This window comes from Leptonychotes weddellii, chromosome 6, assembly GCF_054177405.1.
Source record: "Leptonychotes weddellii isolate Sample4059 chromosome 6, ASM5417740v2, whole genome shotgun sequence".
Taxonomy (NCBI): Eukaryota; Metazoa; Chordata; class Mammalia; order Carnivora; family Phocidae; genus Leptonychotes; species Leptonychotes weddellii.
This window is the reverse complement of record NC_138374.1, coordinates 84012687-84038235: the sequence shown is the minus strand read 5'-3', so window position 1 is coordinate 84038235 and position 25549 is coordinate 84012687. Positions and strand designations below refer to the sequence as shown.

The 25549-nt window shown below is 38.2% G+C and overlaps 1 protein-coding gene across 1 annotated transcript in view; it reads left to right on the top strand.

Moving 5' to 3' along the window:
- Positions 1-24897, top strand: part of WDR64 (WD repeat domain 64) — a 110798-nt gene extending 85901 nt beyond the window's left edge. The window contains 7 exon segments of the mRNA XM_081822886.1: positions 7288-7346; positions 11313-11422; positions 14659-14847; positions 16567-16672; positions 19429-19509; positions 20322-20435; positions 24727-24897. Of these exon segments, the coding sequence (XP_081679012.1) occupies positions 7288-7346; positions 11313-11422; positions 14659-14847; positions 16567-16672; positions 19429-19509; positions 20322-20435; positions 24727-24810 (743 nt within the window). The 3' untranslated portion in view covers positions 24811-24897.
- Positions 24898-25549: the final 652 nt, after the last annotated feature.

The window sequence follows — 25549 nt, the reverse complement described above, 5'->3', positions numbered from 1 at the left end:
TCGCCTCGGATTCACTTCTCCGCACGTCCTACCTTCCAGAAAGTGGTCGCTTTTCTGATGAGAGAGTTGTTGCTCTTCTTTTCTTCGATCTCCTGTTGAGTTTGTAGGTGTTCAGAATGGTTTGATCCCTATCCAGCTGAATTCCTGAGAGGAGACGAAATCCAGGTCTCCTACTCCTCTGCCATCTTGCTCCGCCCCCCAACAAGAGAGAATCTTAAGCAGGCTCCATGCTCAGTGCAGAGCCCCAAGTGGGCCTTGATCTCACAACCCTGAGATCTTGACCTGAGCGGAAACCAAGAGTCGGACGCTTAACTGACTGAGCTACCCAGGTGCCCCGGCAATTCTCTTTCTTAATGCTTTATTTACTTTCTTTAATTTTTTGAATAAATCCTGAATTTTCTTTCTTTTCATCTCTCCCAACTTTGAAAGATTATGTGTGTGTGTGTGTGTGTGTGCATGCATTTTTAAATTTTACTATTTACTTTTAAGTTAAAAAAAGAAAAACAACCAATTTGTTAGAATTTAGACTGAAACAGCATCTTTTTGGTTAAACAAAAGCTTGGCCCACTTTACCTTTCCTTTGTTCTACACCCACTCCTTCCCTTATCATTTGCTAACGTAATCTTGAGATTTGCATCCAGATACTGCTGTTACATTAATATTTAAATTTTACATCCTCTCTTTAAAGAACATGGTTCTCATTTCAAAACTTATTTTACAAAAGTCACAACAAACCAGTTCTCAACACCAATTATTTCAGTCTTCTTGAGATTACAGAAAATATTTTTTATATTTATATTCAGTATAATCAGTAGCCTTACAACATTTGTTTAAAGTTATCTTTATTTTATCTGGCTTTATTGCTTACCACCTGTCCTATTATACTCTGATATCCTTATTCTTGGCCTCTTTTATATATCCATCTCCATAGTTTCTATCATTGTTTCTGTTTACAGCCACCCAGAAGAAAAATCTAAGGTCAAGCAAATTGTATTCCTTTTTAAAAATATTTGCCTGCATATTTTTGCACTAACTTTACATACTATGGGGTATGTTTTTTCTAGCAAAATACATAGAACTAAAATTTGAAATTATCTACAGAATTCTCAGACCACACCTCTATTAAGGTTACTAATAAGGAACACTCTACTATCATATAACCCTTCTACTTCTTGAGATTTGTGTTTTTTGTTGTGATCTAGAAAACTAGAGTGGGGTAGGTTTGGGATCCAATCCAGCTTCATCTATATTATAATTAAAGATGACTTCTAGATTATGACCTTAGGCTTCTTTTTTCTGTGCTGTGGTAGATGTTAAAAGAACTATGTGGGGCGCCTGGGTGGCTCAGTTGGTTGAGCGACTGCCTTCAGCTCAGGTCATGATCCTGGAGTCCGGGGATCGAGTCCCGCATCGGGCTCCCTGCTCAGCAAGGAGCCTGCTTCTCCCTCTGACCCTCCACCCTCTCATGTACTCTTTCTCAGTCTCGCTCTCTCAAATGAATAAATAAATCTAAAAAAAAAAAAAAAAGAACTATGTGGATTGCTGTTTAGTCACTGTTTTAAATCAGGCATTCTCAGACATCATTAGTTGTTGCTTTTTTGTTGTTAAATCACCTTTATTTTTTTTAGATCAGTTTTAAATTCACAGAAAAATTCAGTGGAAATTACAGAGAGTTTCCATATACATCCTGCCCTCATACTCTCCAACACAAGCCTCCCCCACTTTTTTTTTTTTTTTAAGATTTATTTATTTATTTGAGAGAGAGTGCATGCAGGGAGGCTGGGGCAGAGGGAGAGGGAAAGAAAGTCTCAAGCAGACTCCCTGCTGAGCATGGAGCCCAATGGAGGCGCTCAATCTCAGGACCCTGAGATCAGACCTGAGCCTAAAACAAGAGTCGGATGCTTAACTGACTGCACCACCCAGGCATCCCTGGCCTCCCCAACTTTCAATATCCTGCACCAGAGTGGTACGTTTCTTACAACTGATGAATCTACAATGACACATCATTATCATCCAAAGTGCATAGTTCACACTAGGGTTCACTCTTGGAGTTGTGTATTCTATGGGCTTTGACAAATGTCTGATGACATGCATCCACCATTATAATACCATATAGAGTAGTTTCAATAAAAATCCCCTTTGTCCTGCCTATTCTTCCTTCCCTCCTCCCTAACTTCTGGCAATTATTGATCTTTTTATTGCCTCCACAGTTTTGCTTTTTACAGAATGTCATATTGGAAATCATAGAATATATAGCCTTTTCAGACTTCTTTTACTTAGAAATGCTCATTTAAGTTTCCTCCATGTCTCTTCATGGCTTGATATCTCATTTCTTTTTAGTGCTGAATAAGATTCCATTGTCTGGATATACCACAGTTTATGTATCCGTTCACCTACTGAAGGACATCTTGGTTACCTCTAAGTTTTGGCAATAATAAATAAAGCTGCTATAAACAGCTGTGCGTATGTTTTTGTGTGGAAAAAAGTTTTCAGTGACTTTGGGTAAATACCAAGGAGCACAACGCTGGATCATATAGTAAGAGTATGTTTAATTTTGTGAGAAACTGCCAAACTGTCTTCCAAAACAGCTGTGCCATTTGGCATTCCCACCAGAGATGAATGAGAGTCCCTGTTGCTCCACATCCACATTAGCATTTGGTGTTCTCGATGTTTTGGATTTGGGCCATTCTAAAAGGCTTGTAATGGTATCTCCTTGTAGTTTTAACTTGCATTTCTCTAATGACATAAAATGTGGAATATCTTTTCATACACTTTTTTGCCATCTATATATTTTCTTGGTGAGGGATATGTGCAGATCTTTTGCCCATTTTTTAAACAGGTTGTTTATTTTCTTATTGTTGACTTTAAGAGTTCTTGGTATATTTGGGATAAGAATCCTTTATCAGATATGCCTTTCACAAATATTTTCTCCCAGTCTGTGGCTTGTCTTTCTGTTCTCTTGACAGTATCTTTGGCAGAGCAGGACTTTTCAATTTTTTAAAGATTTATTTATTTATTTGAGAGAGAGAGAGCATGCAGGAGGGGGCAGACAGAGAGAGAGAGAGAGAGAGAATCTCCAGCAAACTCCCCACTGAGGGAGGAGACTGACTCGGGGTTTGATCCCAGGACCCTGAGATCATGATCTGAGCCAAAATCAAGAGTTGGACGCTTAACCGATGGAACCACCCAAGTGCCTCTGGGTGTTTTCAATTTTAATGAAGTCCAGCTTATCATTGATTTTGCTCATGGATTGTGACTTTGATGTTGTATCTAAAAAGTCATTGCCAAACCTAAGTTCATTTAGATTTTCTTCTAGTTTTATAGTTATACATGTTACCCTTACAGTTGTTTTGAGCAGGTTTGTTTGTTTTTGTGTGTGTTTGTATGGGAAAGGTATAAAGTTTATATCTAAATTGAGATTTTTTTCATCATGAATTGGTGTTGAATTTTGTCAACTGCTTTTTCTGTATCTATTGATGTGATCATGTGATTTTTCTTCTTTAGCCTGTTAATGTGACGGATTACATTAGTTGATTTTTAAATGTTGGCCATTGCATATAATTTTTTTTTTTTTTTTTTTTTTTAGAGAAAGAACACGAGAAGGGGTGGGGGAGTAGGGGCAGAGAGAGAGAGAGAATCTTAAGCAGGCTCCATGCTCAGTATGAAGCCCAACTCAGGGCTCAATCCCAGGATCATGATCTGAGCTAATACCTCTTGGATTCAATTTGTTAATATTTTGTTGGGGGTTTTTACATCTATGTTCATAAGAGCTATTGGTTAATAATTTTCTTATAATATCTTTGTCTGGTTTTGGTATTAAGACGTGGTGGCCTCATTGAATAAGTTAAGAAATATTCCCTTTTGCTTCTATATTCTGGAAAAGTTTGTAGAGAATTGGTAAGATTTCTTCCTTAAATGTGTGCTGGATTCACCATTAAACCCATTTGACCTAGTGGTTCCTGTTTGGGAATATTATTAATTACTTTAATTTCTTTAATAATATAGGCCTATTCAGATTACCTATTTCTTCTTGTGTGAGTTTTGGCAGATTGTGTCTTTCAAGGAAATGGTCCATTTCATTTGGGTTATTAAATTTGGGGGCATAGAATTCATAGTATTTCTTGGGCGCCTGGGTGGCTCAGTTGGTTGAGCGACTGCCTTCGGCTCAGGTCATGATCCTGGAGTCCCTGGATCGAGTCCCGCATTGGGCTCCCTGCTCAGCGGGGAGCCTGCTTCTCCCTCTGACCCTCCCCCCTCTCATGTGTGCTCTCTCTCTCTCATTCTCTCTGTCTCAAATAAATAAATAAAATCTTTAAAAAAAAAAAAATTCATAGTATTTCTTTATTATCCTCTCAATTCCCCTGATATTTTTTTTTCTTAGTTAGCCTGGCTAGAAGTTTATCAATTTTATTGATCTTTTTAAAGAACCAGCTTTTGGGGGCACCTGGGTGGCTCAGTCGGTTAAGTGTCTGCCTTCAGCTCAGGTCATGATCCCAGGGTCCTGCCCCTCCCCCTGCTTGTGCTCTCTCACATGCTCTCTCTCTCTTCTCTCTCTCTGTGTCAAATAAATAAATAAAATCCTGAAAAAAAAAAAACAGCTTTTGGTTTCATTGATTTTCTCTATTGAGTTCTTATTTTCAGTTTCATTGATTTCTGCTCTGATTTTTATTATTTCTCTCCTTCTGCTTACTTTGGATTAATTTGCTCTTTTTTACCTAGTCCTAAAGTGGAAGCTTAGATTTTAGATCTTTTTTTTCTAACATGTGCATATAAATTGCCCTATAAGCACTGTTTCTGCTGCTTCCCTGAAATTTTGATGTCATATTTTCATTTTTATTTAGTTCAAATTATTTAAAGATTTCTCTTGAGATTTTTTTCTATGATCTATTATTTAAAAGTATGTTGTTTCATCTCTACTTATTCTGGGATTTTCCAGCTCTCTTTTTCTTTTTTTTTAAAGATTTTTTATTCACTTGACAGAGAGAGATACAGCGAGAGAGGGAACACAAGCAGCGGGAGTGGGAGAGGGAGAAGCAGGCTTCCTGCCGAGCAGGGAGCCCGATGTGGGGCTCGATCCCAGGACCCCAGGACCATGACCTGAGCCGAAGGCAGACGCTTAACGACTGAGCCACCCAGGCGCCCCCCAGCTCTCTTTTTCTTATTGATTTCCAATTTATTCTATCGTAGTCTGAGGGCATTCATTGTATGATTTCTATTATTTCAAATTTGTTAAGGTGTAATTTATGGTCCAGGATGTGGTCTATCTTGGTGAATGTTCCATGAGAGCTTGAGATTAATATGTGTTGGATGCAGCAGTCTATAGATATCAATTATATCTAGTTGACGGATGGTGTTTTTGAGTTCAACTATGTCCTTACTGATTTTCTGCCTGCTGGATCTGTCCATTTCTCATGTCAATTTCTCATAGAAGGGTGCTGAAGTTTCCAACTATAAAAGTACATTATCTATTTCTCCTTGCAGTTTTGTCGGTTTTCACTCCACATATCTTGACACTGTGATGTTAGGCATGTACATGTTAAGGAGTGTGGTCTTTTTGGAGAATTGACCCCTTTATCATTATGTAATGCCCCTAATTATCCCTGTTAACTTTCTCCTACTCTGGAGTCTTCTCTGTTTGAAACATAGCTGCTCTTGCTTTCTTTTGATTAGCATTAACATGGTAAATCTTTCTCTATCCCTTTACTTTTAATCTATATGTGTCCTTACATATAAAGTGGATTTCCTGTAAGCAACATAGAAATTGGGTATTGTTTTTTAATCCATTCTGACAACCTCAGTCTAAGTGGTTTACTAGACTGTTGACATCTAAAGTGATTATTGGTATAGTTGAATTAATATCAATCATATTTCTTACTATTTTATATTTGTTACCCTTGTTTTTTGTTCTTAGTTTTGTCTTTCACTCTCTTTCTGCCTTTTGTGGTTTTAAGTGAACATTTTATATCATTCCACTTTCTCTTAGCTTATCAATTATATATCTTTTTAAATTTTTTGAGTGGTTTCCCTAGTTTGAAATATACATTTACAACTAATTCATGTCCACTTTCAAACAACATTACACCACCTCACTGGTAGTATAATACCTTAGAATAACAAAGTATTCCTAATTTCTCCCTCCCATCCCTTGTGTCATAGCTGTTATTCATTTCAAGTATCTATAAGTTACAATCGTCAGATATATTGTTGATGTTACTGCTTTAAATAAACTGCTGTTAGTTTTTACTTTATCTTCACTTATTCCTTCTATTATGCTCTTCTTTATATAAATCTGAATTTCTTACCTATATCATATTCCTTCTCTTTTAAGAACTTCTTTTAGGGAATGCCTAAGTGGCTCAGTTGGTTAAGTGTCTGCCTTCGGCTTGGGTCATGATCCCAGAGTCCTGGGATCAAGTCCCATATTGGGATCCTTGTTCAGCAGGGAGCCTGCTTCTCCCTATGTCTGCTGTTCCCCCTGCTTGTGCTTGCTCTCTCTCTTTCAGACAAATAAATAAATAAAATCTTTAAAAAAAGAAGTTCTTTTAATATTTCTTTTTTTTAAAGATTTTATTTATTTATTTGAGAGAGAAAGAGCATGAGCAGGGGAGGGGGAAGGGGCAGAAGGAGAGGGAGAAGCAGGCTCCCTGTTGAGCAGGAATCCCAATATGGGACTTGATCCCAGGACTCTGGGATCATGACCCCAGCTGAAGGCAGACACTTAACTGACTGAGCCACTCAGGCTTCCCAAGAACTTCTTTTAATATTTCTTGCAAGGCTGCTTGTTTCTGTTTGTCTGGGAAAGTCTGTATCTCTCCTTCATTTTTAAAGGACAACTTCACAAGGTACAGAATTGTAGGTTGATGGTTGTCCTCTCAACACTTAAATATTTCATTCCACTGTCTGAATATGCCTAGATGTAGTCCTTGATGCTTTTTTAAATCTAGTTTTGTAACTATCATTTGGATTGTAGAATGGTTATCTCTGTGACAGTTTGGACTCCGTTTCGTAGTGGCGTATTCATTTCTATTTCATCTACTCTGACATCTAGAAGGACTTTGAGTATCCATGGTAACAATAATTCATAATGAGGTTGCCATGTATGCTCAACAAAACAGAATTCCTACATATAAAAATGGATATAAACTTTTTTCTTTCATTTCTGGGTTTTCAGTTCTATTTTATTTACCGTTATAAACGCCTAAGTCAAATTAATTTGGTGGTCTGGGTAGTATCTGCTTAGATATCATGATATCTAACTAAAGATTCCAATGTTTATGTCTCATACAGAAGGACATGTTATCCTTTGCAGTATTAGTTCCTTCCTGGATCCACCTCACGAAGAAAAGGTAAGAACTTTAGTTTTAGTTTAATTCATGAACCAGCACATACTAATTGACCATTTCTCTGTGCTAGATACCACAAAAGATAGAACAAGACAAGAATCCCTACTCTTGAGTCATATATAATACTATTGAATCTTAAGAGTACTCTTATCTTGATGGGCACTGAGAAATGTATGGAATTGTTGAATCATTAAATTGTATGCCTGACACTAATGTAACATTGTATGTTAATTATACGTGAAATAAGAAAAGAAACAAGAAACAAGCTACATGCCAAATAACCATGGTTTACTGGTGAGAAGAGAGGATGAGTGAGTGAGCCAGCCCTTGGCCGCTTTATATCATCTTCATGTTTTCACTTATTTGAGAGAATCTATACAGAAACCCAGAACTTAGGGCACCTGGGTGGCTCAGTTGGTTCAGTACCTGCCTTTGGCTCAGGTCATGATCCCAGGGTCCTGGGATCGAGTCTCACATCAGGCTCCTTGTTCAGCAGGGATCCTGCTTCTCCCTCTGCCTGTCACTTCCCCTGCTTGCGCTCTCTCTCTCTCAAATAAATTAAAAAAAAAATCTTTAAAAAAAAAAAAGAAAAAAAAGAAACCCAGAGCTTAAGAGTTCACACATCATCTAGTCCTCCATAGTCAGCTTATGTATCTTCACAGAAGGAGAGTCTATAACTTTTCCTTAAAAGTCTAATCTAGTGTCCAACCATCATAAATACGTCACAGGGATGAAAAGTACAGCATAGAGAATATAGTCAACAACACTGTAATAACTTTGTATGGTGACAGATGGTAGCTATGCTTATCATGGTGAACACTGTGTAATGTACAGAATTGTCAAATCAGTATGTTGTACACTTGTAACTAACATAACATTGTATGTCAACTCTACTTCAATTAAAAAGAAACTCTTCCTCACATCTAGTCTAAATCCTCCTTGTAAATCAAACATATTTTATGCTCTTTTTAGTGTTAATGCAATGTAAATGTCACCAATCTTATTCATAACCATTTAAATATGCATGTTTTGTGTGAATGTGGATATACAAATACAGCTACATATATTATAAAGATTCAACACTCATTAAAGGTTGCAGCAAGGAAGCACTATTTTACCCTAGGCTTATTTCCCTTTAAGTTCATATTTCAAATCCAAAAAGCAAGCAAATAGCAATTTTTTTTGCTTTTGGATCATAAGTAGTAACATATGGTTACATAGATTAGGATTGGATTTCTTGCAGAGTGTCACAGAACGGTTACTGTTTCAAACGTTATTTCATTTGATCCATAGAATTTTCTTTTTGTTTTCAAGAGCCAATTAGAGTTTTATGACGTTCAGATGTTTAGCTTTAGTATGATTATCTCCACTTTGCCAAAGGGAAATCAGAGACTGGCTTGCCTAGCAGCACGTAGACAGGTAGTGACTAAGCTGGGGCTAGAACCAGGCTTCTTGTCCTCAAATCCAGCACTCTTTCCATACAACCCTAACTACTGTCAAATAGAAAAAAACATTTAAACTTACAAAGCACAAAGTTTCACTTATCAACAGCTATAAATGGCCTACAATCAAGGCATGTTGTGAGAGGAACAAAAACAACATTCTTGAACCATGTATAGGTGGAAAGTTATCTGTTTTCTCTGAATTGTGATGATTATCATATTCCATTATTAATTTTAAGACATAAAAATATCACCCAAAGCCTACAGATTTTTTTTAATATTTTATTTATTCATTTGACAGAGAGAGAGAGAGCACAAGCAGGGAGAGCGGCAGGCAGAGGGAAGGGCATGATCCCAGGGTCCTGGGATCATGACCTGAGCTGAAGGCAGACACTTAACCGACTGAGCCACCCAGGCGCCCCCAAAGCCTACAGTTTTGTAAATGGACTTTCCATAAACTGGCAAATGAGTCCTCTACATTTAGAGAAAATATTAAAAACAAAGTTATAAAATAATATTGAATTAGACTTAAAGCATTTTTACCAATTTAAAAACAAAGACTTTGGGGCACCTGGGTAGCTCAGTTGTTAAGCGTCTGCCTTCGGCTCAGGTCATGATGCCAGGATCCTGGGATCGAGCCCCGCATCAGGCTCCTTGCTCTGCGGGAAGCCTGCTTCTCCCTCTCCCACTCCCCCTGCTTGTGTTCCCTCTCTCGCTGTGTCTCTTTCTGTCAAAAAATAAATAAAATTTTTAAAAATAAATAAATAAATAAATAAATACAAAGACTTTAATCACTTATTTGAAATTATTCTATATTCAATCTCATTTCAACCTTTTCTGTGTTTGGAAAATGTATTTTTTCCACAAAATGTACACTGTGTACACTTTCCACAATGTACTTGTACACTTTGTACTTCGTACATGGCTGCTTATTGACAAATATACAACAGAATCTGGTTATAAGATGCCTCACTATTACACAGATGAATATAATATCATGAATTAAACCAGGTTCAGTAATAGATTACAACTATAGCAAAAACCTCATAGGTCAGTCTGTACATCAGAAATTAATCTGGTTCTCTTGCAACGTTACTATTAAAGAGATTTTCCATGTAATAATAGATATTCTAAGAGATAGGATAGTCAAAACCTGTCCACAGAAAGAGAAATCATACATATGATAATATACACATGTCTACAGGAAAAAAAAAAGTCTTAGAGCAATGTTTTTCTAAATATAGGTTGTAACCCACTTGTGGGTTATAAAATCAATTTAATGGGTGGTGACCATATTTTCATTAAAAAAAGGGAATGGAGTGGAATGAGATGCAATAGAATAAACTAGACATTACCAGTGTACGTCACACCAGGTAAGGTTAAATGTCTTTGTGTGAAGGATACTGAAACTTTTTCAGGATGCCTGTGCAGGTATTTTATCTGTTTACTGGATCATGAAGTAAAATGTATTTCTTACTATAGATACAGCACATAGCAGAAAAACACTTGCCTTAGAGAATCCCATCCCAAGGCAGAGAAAGAACCCTTGGATGACAAGATACACTTGACTAGCTATGAGACAATAAGAAGTAGGAGAATGCAGATTTCACCCTGATTTTCTAAGAACAACTCAAGGGAACTGAGTCAGAAGGCCAAGAAATTTAGGAGGAATTGCGTCTGCCTTCGTTAGAGTATAAATGACTAGGAGACTTGTAGGATCACTCCCAAGCTGCCAGAATTCTAGCCACACAAATACTCTAGGTAGATGACCCAAGAAGAAGTAGTCCTGATCTGGGTTCATCAGAGATAGAGAGGGAACATGCTCTAAGGGGATGTTGCTACAGAGCCAGCTCCCCAGTTTGTCAACTCTAATTCATGCAACTCAGGCCTGTTTAATGGTTCTACACTTGAGGATAAGGCACACCTTGAAGGAACATATCTATCAAGCCTCCTGATGTCTTTGAAAGAAAATGAGCTAGGCCCATTCCTTTTGTCTATTCCTCATGGTATATAGGTATCATATATAACCCCACTGCCATCACCGCCACCCCCCAAAAAAAAAAAAAAGAACAAAATAGCCAGGGCTATTTCTGGATAAAATTTGAAAACTGGAAAGTTTTGCCAGCCTACCCTTTGGTCCTCACCTTTCATCTCCACTTCCTCTTGTTCCTGATTCCACTCTGTCTTGGCCTCTCCTACAGCCCTTCTCCTAAAGCTTTTCCTTCATCTACTCATCTTGGAATCCTCAACTAAATTAATTGTTAATCCTCACTTGAATGAGAAATTGCAAAAGACATAAGATCTCTCCTCTCCCAGGGATATGTGCAGATTAGCAAACACATAAACATGGAGTCTGGGTACCTGAGCAAAGAAGAAGAGCTCACAGGCAGAGAGACTGCATCTTGCACAGATGTCCACGTCATTCACTCATAAGCTTGGCTCGTTAATGGTTAATGGTTTTCCTCAAGATCGGATTTTGATCAGCATATACTTATTCCATGGGATGTGCTTTATTGTTGCTCTCTAGAAATTGAAGCAGCTGCTTGCCTGGCGAGCTCATTCTTTAGAAATTATTCAAGTGATCTACGTAGAAGACAAGCAAATGGTTCTTACTGCCTCCATCGATGGATCAGTAAGGTATGGACCTTCATATGGTGAATTTAGGGTTTTGAGCATGAGAAGTAAAAATTCTAAGCTAAAGTTTAAGTATATACCCTAAATACACTCTTGATTGGATAATTAAAATAAATAAATACATAAACAAACAAAAGGTAGCACACACAAAGGGCTTTGAAAAGGTGGCCACTGGTTTGGAATTCTTTTCCATGCCCAAGGAGATGAGATGCTCTGCTCATCTACATTAGAAGTATAACAAATACTCTAATAAAAGCGTTTTTTGGTGGACTCATTTTGAAGAATTAAGCAAGATGATTATCTCAGAGAAATAGACACATGCCCAGGGAAGGCCCTGGGAAACAAAGGATCAAAAGTCACAAACAGAGTAATAGCAAAGTGTAACTTAACTGCTGAGAAAAGTGAAAGTGAGTTAATGTTTTGGCTTTTTTTTTAAGATTTTATTTATTTATTTGACAGAGAGAGACACAGCAAGAGAGGGAACACAAGCAGGGGGAGAGGGAGAGGGAGAAGCAGGCTTCCTGCTGAGCAGGGAGCCCGATGCGGCACTCGATCCCAGGACCCTGGGATCATGGCCTGAGCCGAAGGCAGACGCTTAACGACTGAGCCACCCAGGTGCCCCGAAAGTGAGTTAATGTTTTCATGGGCAATGTGATTGATTTTGCAAAGTCTACTTGTTATCAATTGCCTGAATAATGCTAAGGATACATACAGAAAATGCTGAACACACACACACACACACGCGTATACAAAGAGAAAGGAAATGTCATGACATTCCTTGAGACAAATTGCTGCATATTAAAATGTCTCAAAATCATGGTAATGAATTATCCTCTGGGGAGAATAAAGTCAGGAATGATTGAGAGATGTGGAGAGACTTCAAAGTGTATTGGAAAGCTTAAACATAGTGACGGCAAAAAGGAAGGAATATTTTACATTGTATAAAAGACCCTGTGTGAACCTGAGATTGATTTGGATCTTCACAAAACAGCCCCCAAAGGATTTTAAGTGAAGGACTAACATCATCTGATTTACATTTTTAAAAAACAACACATAGGGAATGGATTTCAGAGTAGCAAGGTGGGAGCAAAGAGAACAGTTTGAAGTCTATGCTGAATACAGTGGCCTGGACTAGGGCAGTGCTGGAAGGAAAGAGTGTGGGTCTGGGAACTATCTAGGAGGTAAAATTCGGGAGACAGAAACTTTAACTGAAAGGGGAGGTAAGTAATAGATGTCAAGAATACCTCCTGGCCTATACAGCTCAGTGAATGTCGGTACCATTCAGGAAGAGAGGAGGCACTATAAGAGGAGGATATTTTGAATGTGGAAGGGTGGAGGTCAACTTTTAGAAATGTTGAGTTCGAGGGAGTCTGTGGGGGTAAGGTCCTAACTGGGGTTCTTCTCTGCCAAAAAAGGAATCTGTTGTTTTATTCATAGGAAAAATTAAGGACATGACGTTTCATTATTATAGATGTTTTCCATGACTCTGTCCCTTGGGTGTCTGTTCCAGCTTATTTTCAGCTACCTGTCAGCAGAAGTGCTAACTGGGGATGGTAGCGCACGCACACACACACGCCCCACAAGTCACATGTGTGCACACTACCAGTTACCCTTGGCACAGAGAACTTACTTTCAAGATTCCTTCAAGTGAAGCTCTCCCCAGATATGCAGCTCAGAAAAAGTAGCTCTATGAATAGCTATCTCAGAGACAGTTCTCTTTATTTTTCTTAAAGATTTTATTTATTTGACAGAGACACAGCGAGAGCAGGAACACAAGCAGGGGGAGTGGGAGAGGGAGAAGCAGGCTTCCCGTGGAGCAGAAAGCCCAATGTGGGGCTCGATCCCAGGACCCTGGGATCATGACCTGAGCCGAAGGCAGGCGCCCAACGACTGAGCCACCCAGGCGCCCCGACAGTTCTCTTTATAACTAAGCTCTGTCCTTTTGCGAACACTAGCTGCCATTTTCTAACAGAGTAGGCAATTTTAACACTCTAGATCTTGTAAAAAAGATGATGATTTTATAATGGGAAAACCTGTAATTAAGGCTTAGCTCTTAGAGAGAGGATAGAAGGGGTGAAGATCCATATCTGAGGCCTGGGAAATCAGGCTGAGAGGTGGGATCGATCATCTGGGAAAATTCCACATGCAGTAGGAAATGCCACAAAACAAAGGAGAGCAGAAGCTGCTTCAGTCCTGGCCGAGAACACAGTGAGTTTAGAGTTGTCCTGAAGGTAGTCCTTACCCTCTAACTGCCATGCTGGAAGGGCTGGTCCATTTCATTTTAATAAATGCTCTGGCAAGACCACAGCATTGATGCAGTGTTGAGGAATTCAAATATGTAAGGGATATAAAGTGCTTATGCTACATTCTTAGGATGCTGTTGGGTGTGAGGAATGCTGGCTAGATATCTCTGCTCTGCCTTCTCCTCAACGCCAACCCCCTTGACCTGGGAAACTCTTGGACTTTGTGGAATTAACTCTTAGCTCATGTCGGTTGGCCTCCTCATAGGTCATGAGGACTGCTTCCATCATTTGCTACTCTGAGGTTGAAATCAAGACATAAAAGAAAAATCTCCCACATACTTTTATCTGTCCTCGAGACCTAGGGCACACACTCCTGCTAACGACATTCTGTAGTACTTTAAAGCAAGTGGGCTACTTGGAGGGATCTCATTGCACTGAACCGATGGAGAAATAATGCATGCAGATAAAAAGCCACTTCTTCTGCCATGTCAGAACTCAGTCATAAAAAATTAGTATGGTGTTTCTGTAATAGTAGGAGTTATGGACGGAGGTTGAGAGGATGTTGGTAACAGGAAAAGTGTCCGTAGGAAACCCGTCCCCCAAGTTCTACTGATGCTGATACAGAGGTAGATGGCTGAGGCGTAGCCCATTCAAAGGCCTAATTCAGCTAATACACTGTCAGCCAACATGGGTTCTGATCACCTTGAACGAGCAGGGTTATTCTGGGAAATATCTGTTCCTTGTTTTCTGGCTTTAATGGATGTGTATCATAAGTACAGATTCAAGTTGGCACTTCCCAAAATTGCTGTAGATTAGAATTCTAACTGATAGAAATGCTTATGCTCTGATTAGTTTCACGTATTTAATAGAAGAGTCCTAGAATCAAGCTTCAGATCCCTAGTGGATCAGTGAAAATTCATATAAATGATCTAATAAACAGAATAACTTCCACTGAATTCCAGTCACTTTCTTCTCCCTACCTTTGCCTCTCCTCAGGCTTTGGCATGCCTTCAGTGGTCATTACTGTGGATATTTTGGGCAGCAAAGAATGTTTGAAATATCACAAACAAGTGATTTCATTTTGCCATGTGATGTTAATGAATATCCTGTAGAAATAAAAGAAGAAAACAAGTTCACAGAGAAGAAGCAAAAATATGAATATCCTCTGGTATTTGACCAGCAAAAGTAAGACCATTGGTTTTGGTTTTGGTTTTGGTTTTGTTTTGTCTTTAGATGAACAGACAAGAATTAAACTCTTATGATACTGTGACACTCTGCTGGATGTGGAGAATTCAAAGATGAAAAGTCCAGGCCTTTTCAATAATGTCATAGTCCAGTAGAGGGGAGAAATATGTAAACAAAAAGCCTCAGTATAATAGTACTTTTAAGATAATCACAGAGGAGTAAATGGAATGTAACCAAACAAAGAAGACCAAAGAGGCAATTTTGGTCTTCTTTGCTTAGTTGAATCCTATTTAAGTAAAAGCACTAAATAATGAAACACTATGATACATCATCAGGTTTTTCAAGACTTGGGAGTCCAGTGAGCAAGCAAGGAAGACATGGCAGGAAATAGAGCAAGAAAAGTTTATAGAGGCCAAATCACAATGGGCTTCTGTTATAGGCCAACATAAGGATTTTAAACGTTAGAGAAATCATAGTGACAGAATACACAAGAGAAAAAACAGGTCTGAAGAAAAGGATAGTGAGTTTGGTTTGGACAGGTTTAAGTTTAGATGCTTGTGGGACATCCAAATGGAGATATTTAATGAGCATTGAGATAGGCCCATCTGGATGTTGAAAAGAAAGCCACAAGCAAGTATTTGAGAAATAAATAGGAAACATGAGGTGACAATGGGATAGGTTACTTTGTAAGGAAGTCAAATAGCTCTAATGTTGAATAAGAGTTTGATTCATGGGTTTGCTTGTGTCTCAGGGACATTTGAGCATTGCTTAAAGGTTTAGAGGAGGAGGACGGTTCCCCAGGAGGGCATAGAGTGTTGGCAGAAGGTGTTTTGTGCTTTTGTAATGTTCAGTTCTGGTTTTGATGTGGTTGGATCTTTGTCATAACGGAAGAGATCAGTACTCATTTGAGCTCAACATCAGCAAAGCATGGTGGATAACCTCAGGGGACCAGTCTTACCTGGACTAGCAAAATGGAGCAGACCAGCCCTGGGGAACTGAGTAGATGAGTCCAAAGTGGGAAGAATCAGAGGGGATTGTCTAAAATAAAGTCCTTTAAGGAAATCCCAAGTGAGTCAAAGCTGGAGAGACTCAGTGCCATCATCTAGACCAACAGCTGGTAGAATAAATAGGAACTGAAACTAAGAGTCATAAGCCACACAGAATTTGGATTAAAACAGGAGCAATTTGAGAAAAATCAACAAGGGTTCCAGGGGACTGCCAAAACCCCAACTGAAGTGCTCAAGTTTAGCCAGCAAGAGCACTGGAGAAAAAGTCATGCCAAAATGTGAGCGGTGGAATAGCAGAGCCAAGATGTGGTAAAGTTCACCAAGCAAAGCTGGTCAGTCTCCCTGGGTAATTGCTGAGCCTTGACCATCCATCTATCTTAGTACTCAAAAAAGTATATTCTAATTTGGTAATATGCATCTCCTTCACTAACTCTGTGAGTTCCTTGAGGATGAAGACCATGTTTTGTACCTCTATATATACCCAGTTCTTAGCTTAATGCTTTGCACACAGTTGGCACTCAAAAGATAGATTCAAGTGAGCAAATAGAGAATGACTTAAATGCAGAGGTAGCATCATTAGGACTGGTGCCACGGGAGCCAGAGAATCGGGGACCCAGAGAAAGCAGGATGTAATGGATACTAGTTTAGTAAGCAGAGAGAATAAAAGATGTGGGTATGTGCTGAACAGTTTTCCTTGTATCTTTTTATGCAGATGGAAAAAAATGAGCTCAATGTCTTTGCTTTTCAAACGTACACCTCCCAAGGCTTTTGAAGTGGATCATGACTTTAAGTTTTTCAAGTCTCTTTCTTCTCCCAAGGTAGCCTTAAAACAAATGAACGAAAAACAAACAAATAAAAGAAAGCACTTTGCTCTTGTTTTCCCGAATTTGGATCTCTCCAGGATTAGTTTTCTACTGCTGCTGTTACAAATTACTACATACTTGGTGGCTTAAACAATACGAATTAATTATCTTACAGTTCTGTATGTCAAAAGTCTGACCTGGGTCTTGCTGGGCTAAAATTAAGGTGTTGCCAGAGCTCTGTTCCTTTTCTGGAGGCTCTAAGGGGAGAATCTCAATGCTTTAGTTTGTGGGCCCTCTTCCTTCATCTTCAAAGCCAGAAATGTGACTTCTCCCTGACAGTTTTCCTGGGGTCACAGGTCTCCGACCCAGTGGGAAATGTTCTCTGCTTTTAAGGATGCCTGTGATTAGATTGGGCCCACCTGGATAATCCATCTCAAGGTTCCTGACCTTAATCATATCTGCAAAGTCACTTTTGTCAAGTGAGGCAGTGTAGTCCCAGGCTGGGGGAGGGAGAATTAGGGTGTGGACATCTTTGGTTGCCATGATTCTGTCTATCACACACTGACACACATCAATGCAGAATTAGGAGAGAAATGGGTCCTGCTATTCATTCTATTTCTAGTATTCCTAAAGAGTGGATATAGCATGAATTGATTTCTTCAAGATCTTCCACACAGTAAACCAAACTTAACCTTCCTAATGTATCTCCCATTATTAACCCACTGTTGCCCCACCCTCTACAAATCAGGCTAGTTGTTGTTTCCTGAGCATTCCTGTCTTCTGCCCCGACAGTTTGTGTGAGCTGTCCTTGCCACATCAATGCTTTTCTCTGTCTCTCGAGCCCATCCTACCTTTGTAATTGACAAAGGATTAGTATCTAGAATACAAAAGAACTCCTAAGAATCAATAAGAAAAAAAGACAGTCCAATTTAAAAAAATGAACAGATACTTAAATAGATACATCACAAAAGAAAAAAAAAATTGCCAGTAAACACATGATGAGATGCTCAACCTCATTAGTAAATGTGGACATTCACTTCAATAACGTTATGAGATACCATTTTACACCCAGCAGATTGGCAAATATCAGAAAGTCTGATTCTATCAAGGGTCAGTGTGCATTTGGCACAATCAGAACACTAATCTGGTAGTGTAAATTGGTAGAACCACTTTGGAAAACAATATGGCATTAACCAGTAAAGTTGAAAATAGGTATAGCCTGCTAGAGATATCCCCTGGGGAAACTCTTAAACACATGCTTAGGAGACAGGAACAAAGATGCTCAGAGCAGTACTGTTTGTAATAGCAAAAACCTGAAAGCAGCCTAAATGCTCATGAACAGTATAATCAGTACATAATTATAGCATATTTATAGATTGGAACACTATGGAGTTGTGAATATAAATGGACCAAAGTAACACTCACCTGTATGGATAATAGTTTAATACATGCTACTGAATGAAAAAGTTTTGCTTAAGAATATATATATAATTATCATTTATGTAAAAGTCAAAAAGAGGCAAAACTAAATAAAATATTGCTTGAGCAAAAATCATATAAGGTGAAATTACATAAATAAAAGCAGGAAAATTAAAAGCACAAAATTCAGGACGGTCACTACATTTAAGGGCAGATGAAAAGGACTGAGAACCTCAAAGTTGATGGCATTGTTTCAGTATGTAAAACAGAGCAGTGGGTCCATTATGTCATTATTCTTTTATAGTATCAACTTCATATTTGATAAATACTTAATATTTCCCAAATGAAACAATTTCCATAAGCCCTACCTTTCTGTCCAGATGGAACTCAGCTGCTCCCAGAGGACAGGGGGACAGACAGGTGAAGGACAGGATGTGGAGTGTGATAGACTTAGGTTTAATCTTAAATTATTTTATCTCTTTCCTCATTGGAAAGCCCCCCTAAAGTGTTGTTGTGAGGATTAAGTGAGAAAAATGTATACCAGTTACATCACAGATACTCAATAAATGTTAATTCCGCATTCCCCAACAGGCCCAGTCTCTCCTGCTTTGTGTCTTATAGCATATTCATTTACCATGTTCTCCAGTGAATCAGAGTATTAATATACTTACCTTTACTTCCCACCCACCACTAAGTCTTAAGATTTTTATGGCCAAAGTTATATGCAAGCACATAACAGATACTCAATTTTGTTGAATAGGATTGAAATAGCACAACCTAAAAATAAAGATTGGTAGATACTTTCAATATTCTCTTCCAATTTAAAGATAAGAAATAATCTTTTAAAGTAATTTAACTGAAGCATTAAATGCATTTTGGGAAAACTTTAGCAACGTTTTAAAGCTCTTGAAACAATCAAGTGCCCCAAGGATCACCTTCTCCTTTGCACAACTTGGTCTTCTCAACTGGTTGGTAAAATAACAAAATTTTAATGCTAAAGTTGAGTTAAAACCCCTTTTTCTTAGGAATCTCTGATTTTTACCAGAATCTTGTTTTGCCCATTACTTTTCTTTCTCAATTGTATAAAACGTATTCATTCACTTTTTTTTTTATCATTCACTTCTTTTTGAGGTACCGTTATCAGTAATAATAATACAATGATACTGATTCTTATATCTAAGTAGCACCATGCTATATGTGTATTTCATTTGATCCTCATAAATAGTCAATAGGGGAAGAACTTGCCCAAGATCATTCAGCTAATAAGCAGCAGAGTCAGGATTTGAACCCAGGAATTTTGCCGCTGAAGGAATGTGCCCTTTGCATTAAACATTCACTCCTGTGTTTTGCAGATTCAAAGACGGGCCTTAGAAGGATTCCTGACGGAAAACAGAGAGGCAGGGATTGTTTTTGGTTCTCTGCCTATATATAGGGTGAGTTGGAGGTTTCTAAGACTAGAGTAATTAGAAAACAACAGGGAATCTGACATCTCATTCCTGACCCTGGGCTACCAAACAAGGTTGAAGAAAATCACATCACCAAGCCAACGGCTGCTTCTATGAGCATACTGTGTCCGATCCCCAAGAAGTCTTTAGTTCTCTATGTCCACGCCCTTGATCACTTGTCTCTGCCAGTCCACATTAAACACCACAAGAAACGATTTCAGACTCTATCCTGGCTCTTCACCACCTACAGGACAAAATTCAAACACTTTGAGCCTGGCGTACAAACCTTTCATAATCTGGCCTCTGCCTGGACTGTCTGATCTCATTTTCTACCACTTTCCCCCATGTACCTTACACTCCAGCTATGCCAAATTCCTTGCCATTCCTTAAGCATCTTTGCTTTTCCCTCTTCTGTGACTTTGCCCGTGCTGTCTCCCTGTCCAGAAGTTCTTCCTTAGTACTCAGTACTCACCCTTCCAGTCTCCACTCCAGATAATCTGTTAAAGAACTAATTAAACCAGGAATAATAAACTGAAGATGAAATATTTCAACTTTATCTTATTATTTTTTAAAATGTTCTCTCTCCTTCCCAAGAACACGTTCATGATAACAGCAGCAAACACTTAACCTACAGATGATGCTAAGGGCGAAGTGTCAAGAAGGAATAGTGGGCATTTGGGAAGGGGGGCATATTTTAAAGCAGTTGGACCTTTTCGTTCCCTATTCTCCACCCTTGAATTCACACTACAGAAGTAATTGCCTGAAGTATGTCTTGCTAACTCTTTACTTATGGCTTCTAGGTACAGAGCCCCACCAGCCTAAGATTCCTTCCACTCATTGGCTCAGACGCACAAAGGGAGTCTGCAGATGGCATTTCAGGAAAAAAGAAGGGGATTCATGTTCAACATGAAAAAGTCAGTACTCAGAATTCCAGAGTGGATCTCCTTTCTGTCTGGGGATTGTTAACAATTGCTTTGTTCCCAGAGACATGCTGGGCCTAAAATTATCTCAGTTCATACTCTTGTCATGAATATTCCCAGATGCATGCATTTTAGCTCAGTGAGATGGAAATCAGGAATTTGTTGAATGGAGACAAAAATCAAATAGGACCTTTGAACCTGGCAGATGAAACTTTTCCAGAGCTAATTTAAGACTTAAATTCACTGCCTAGTTTTAAAAGGCAATGTGACATACCATCTCTGAGGGCTGTGTAACCATCCTTGTACCTGCAGGGTAGAACCATATCATTAAGTTTCTGGCTCACCAGCTAAGTCAAGTGTTTTTATGTGTTAAGAAGAGTAGCTAATATACAATGTTTTAGAGTTTATGTAGCATTTTTATAAGTGGTTCCCTTTATTTTCACAATGATTACAAAGAAAAAATTGGGAAAAAGTGGAGCCTAACCAGAGGGTAAATGACTTGCCAAAGATCCATAAGAATTAAATGATAAGCTGAGATCCACTCTGATTCTAAATTTCATGCTCATCCCTTTAAACCATACAGCCTAGAAAATTCAAATGCTCTTACTCTTCTGCTGGCTCTAGGAAGCTGGTAAGGGCCCAACTTAACCTGCAGCCATTCATCCCATTGTTAAAATAGATCAAACTTTAAGGGGAAGATCTAACATAGGGTACTTTTTGTAAGCCTCCACCCCATGAAATCAGACTAAAAACAGAAAAGAGCTGGTTCTTATTGCCTGTGCCTAATGCAACAACAGATAACAATCACAGCCACCACCACAAAAAGCTGCTTTATTTAATTATGGAGAAAACTTGAGCATCATTCTGTCCTCGGGCACATAATAAGAATATGAATACTTCCTGTTAATCCTCAACTCTACTAAGAATTGTTGGCAAAAGAAGGGTTTTCTATAAAATAATGTAATTTATTTTTAATTGTTTTAAGTAATCGATGAGACACAGTGGTATCAATAATCCAAAACTGCATGCCTGGGTGGCTCAGTCAGTTAAGCGTCTGCCTTCAGCTCAGGTCATGATCCTGGGGTCCTGGGATCGAGTCCCGCGTTGGGCTCCTTGCTCAGCAGAGAGGCTGCTTCTCCTGCTTCTCATTTGCTCTCTCAAGCTCTCGCTGTCTCTCAAATAAATAAATAAAATCTTTTTAAAAAATTTTTAAAAAGACACATGTGGCTATCTTCTTTCTGTCACTTAGTTTGTACTTAGAAAATGTAAAGTATATTTAATATCAGATGAGGCAAAACAAATAAGAATGCAAATACAGGCAAAAAAATTATATGAACTCTAAAACCCAGAACAGTCTTTTGACTATCTGTTAGTTTTGGATTATTTATTTACTAAAGATTTTATTTATTTATCAGCACTCCAATAGCCACATATGTCTTAAATGCAAGAGGGAAGACAAAAATGGAACTAAAAACTAGTCATGGTTAATGTACATAATGAAGACCCTACACCTAGATAATCAGAAATTGATTGCACTATGATTAGTTTTATCAAAGATCATGAAATATAATAAATTATTTGTCCAAACACAAAGGAATTTTTTATATATCTGTTGTTTTAATAGATGCTCTATTTTCTTTATCACTCTGAGAGATCATTAACCATACAAAAAGGGCAAAGGAAGTAGATATCTCCATTTGCCTACAGAAAAGGGACCACAAAACCATAATTAAAAATTTTCCTTCTGGTTTAATGAAGAAAAGAGTTAAGTGTAGTGAGGGATTAAAGTCTGTTTCCAAAATAAAATTAGGTCATTTTCAGGAAACTGTGCACTTTGCAAGATAACAATAAATTCTGGAAACTGGCATAGATTAAAGAATCACTATGTTGATTGTCTGCAATTTTAGGAACCCATACAGCCTAAGTGGGAAAATAGTGGATGAAGTCAAATCAATAAATACCCATTAAATGCCTATTTTCATAAAAAGCACTTCCAGGAACCTGGGCATAAATTTACCTCAGAAAATTTAGTGTTCAAATTCCAATTTTGTGAAACAAGCATGTACAGAATACCTTGAAATACCTACTATGTGCCCTGCACTGTGCTAGGCACTAAGAAGCCATTTTCATAGACCAAGGAGCTCACACTATAGAGGAGAGAAAGTTCTCTGAACAAATAGTCCAAAAATGGATATCTTAATCTCTTTGACATTATTTTTAAATAATAGAAATGCTGATTCCAACTCTCAATGTCTTTAAGTGGTTTGTAAATCCCTTTAGAATTAAACAAGTTACAGAATATTAACCATAGTACAGGAAAACATACATCAGGGCATAAGTTTATACAGTTGACCCTTGGACAACACAGGTTTAAGCTGCGAGGATCCACTTACATGCAGATTTTTTCAATAAATACAGTACAGTACTTAAGTGTATTTTCTCTTCCTGATGATTTTCTTAATAACATTTTCTTTTCTCTAGCTTACTTTATTGTAAGAATATGGCATATGTACTAATCAACTCTGTATGTTATCAGTAAGGCTTCCAGTCAACAGTAGGCTGTTAGTAGTGAAGTATGGGGGAGTCAAAAGTTATATATGGATTTCCTACTGTATGGGGGATTGATCAAGGGTCAACTGTAGTTCTTTTTCTGTTTAAATGTGGGAAGAGAGTGGGAGAATATGAACTCTGTGACATGTTCCATTTACAAAACTGTGGAAGCATATCCGATAACAGAAAAACGGTTAAGTGAAAGATGGTATACAAGATAGCAGACTCTAGCTTTTCAAAGAATAACAGAAAAACCCTCACAGTTTTATTTCAGGTGAAAGGGGATATAAACTATAACTCAGTGATATTGCTAGTGAAAATGGCTAACATTTGTTTTTAAATTAGTGTACAGGGTACAAAACCGAACGTTCCATATGTACTCTTTCAATCAATCTTCGTAACATGGAGGTAGTTAAGATTATCATCCCCATCTTATATTCAAGAACACTGAAGCACAGAGGAAAAGTAATTTAAGATCCCCCAAAGAAGTAAGTTAATAGAGCTGGGATCTAAACCCAGCAGGTTGACTTCAGAGCCGGGACACGTAAATACAATGCAATGTAATTCAGAAGTAAGTAAGCTGCTGGGCCTCCCCTGGTCACAGTAACTGGATGAGAGTCTGCAAATAATGAAAACTGAAGGACTCTCCCTTCCCACCACTCTCTGTTCCCTCGCCCTACTTCATTTTTCTTCATAGCTCCTGTCACTACCTGACATTACATTCTAGAAAAGCTCATTTATTTGCAATGATTCTTTCCCACTAGAATGTAAGATCCACAAAGGCAGGTACTTTGACTTATTCTCTGCTGGAATTCCAGCGTTTAGAACAGACTGACACATAGGTCACACACACACACACACACACACACACACACACACACTTGCTGAATGGAAGAATGAATGAGACCAAAGAAGGGAGGAGGGTGCAGGAGGAAGTGGGGGAGAATGAGGATAGAAAATTAAAGAAAGAAACATGAGTTCAGCTTGGGAAATTGCATCAGTTGGTTGGTGGATGGATGTGGGGAGCTGAGTTTCCCCCCTTGTGTCTCAGAGGGAAAGAGTGGTCAGGTTACCTGTAAGTGTTCAAGCCTAAGAGACCTTTAGGTGGTTGAATTTGGAACTTGGGGCTCATTCTGTCTTTTTCTTTACCTTGAACTCTCTGTGTTTCCTTTTTTCATCTTTCTTTCTTCTTCCCCATAATAGGCCATAAATTCAAATCGATATGTACTGTAAATATTAGCTGAATATTATGGACAAAATTTCTGAATTTTTAAACTAAAGAGTTTAACTTTTTATATGTATGTGTTTCAAAAATAACCAATTCAAAACTCATTTTCATTTCTTATTTGTAGGATCAATCACTTGATTTTATTTTCCTGTAAGTCAATGGATTCTGATGCTATTAACATACAATATCTCTATGCCTTACAATGACCTAGCAAACTTCTCTAATTTGCTTTGTTTTAACCAAACCTTTAATAGACTGGGCAGTTGAGTCCCAGCATGGATAACTGCCCAGTCTAGTAGTTAGTCTAAAGCTTGTGCTCTTCCATCACACCCTTCTGGAATGCCACATTTTTATCCTGGAGGCACACAGGATAGTTAAGTAAATAATGATACGTTCTTACTAGGAAGATTAAAATCTCTACAAAAATAGTGGTGCAACGTGACTCTGAAAAATTGCATTATCATATAATGCCAGTTACTAACTGACGTTCCCTTTTTTTTTTCACAGATGTCACGAAGGAGAAGTCTGAAAAGACATTTAGTCCCACAAATAAATCTGGCTTCTTCCTTCTTCCCATTCATCTCCAAGTGAAGAGAGGAAAATTAGAAGTGGCTGCTGTGGCCTGAGTTGCACATAAAATGGCAAGATCTGAATGACACTCCAGTCTTAATTTCAGGATGAAAGTGAGGGTCCACCAGACACTGTCACCCACATCTGTATCCTCGGGCCATCCTATCGATGGAGAAGATCGCTCAGCTCTGAACAAGCAAGCAGCAAGCAGCCAGATGTCTAATTTCTTTCATACATGGAAATCCATTTAACAACTAGGTAATGTTTCTTGTTTACTGTCAGCAAAATGACACATAGGGAAACAAAGAAAATCAATAGCATTAGTAGATCTAAAATAATATGGTTATCAATGATCAGCTTTTCGCCTCCCCCTGCCACCCTTGTTCACCCCAATTCATAACCAGAATTATTATCCAAATATATGCAGTAAGAGGCAAATTACTATGCTATGTGTTATACAAAGAAAATTATTAAAAAGAAAAATGTGCCGAGCAAGCCTCTGCCTCTTTGTCTTCTTCATTTAGGGAAATGTCATATGGAAGAAAATGTTCAGAGTTTCTTAGATTAAGTTAGAAGTTATTTACATTTCATCTAGAAATGACTTCAGATAAAAAGAATTTGAATGGTTATATGAACTTTCTGGTGTTCATCTTTTGTTTTTAAATTTTTTTTATTAACATAAAATGTATTATTTGTTTCAGAGGTACAGGTCTGTGATTCATCAGTCTCACACAATGCACAGTGCTCACCATAGCACATA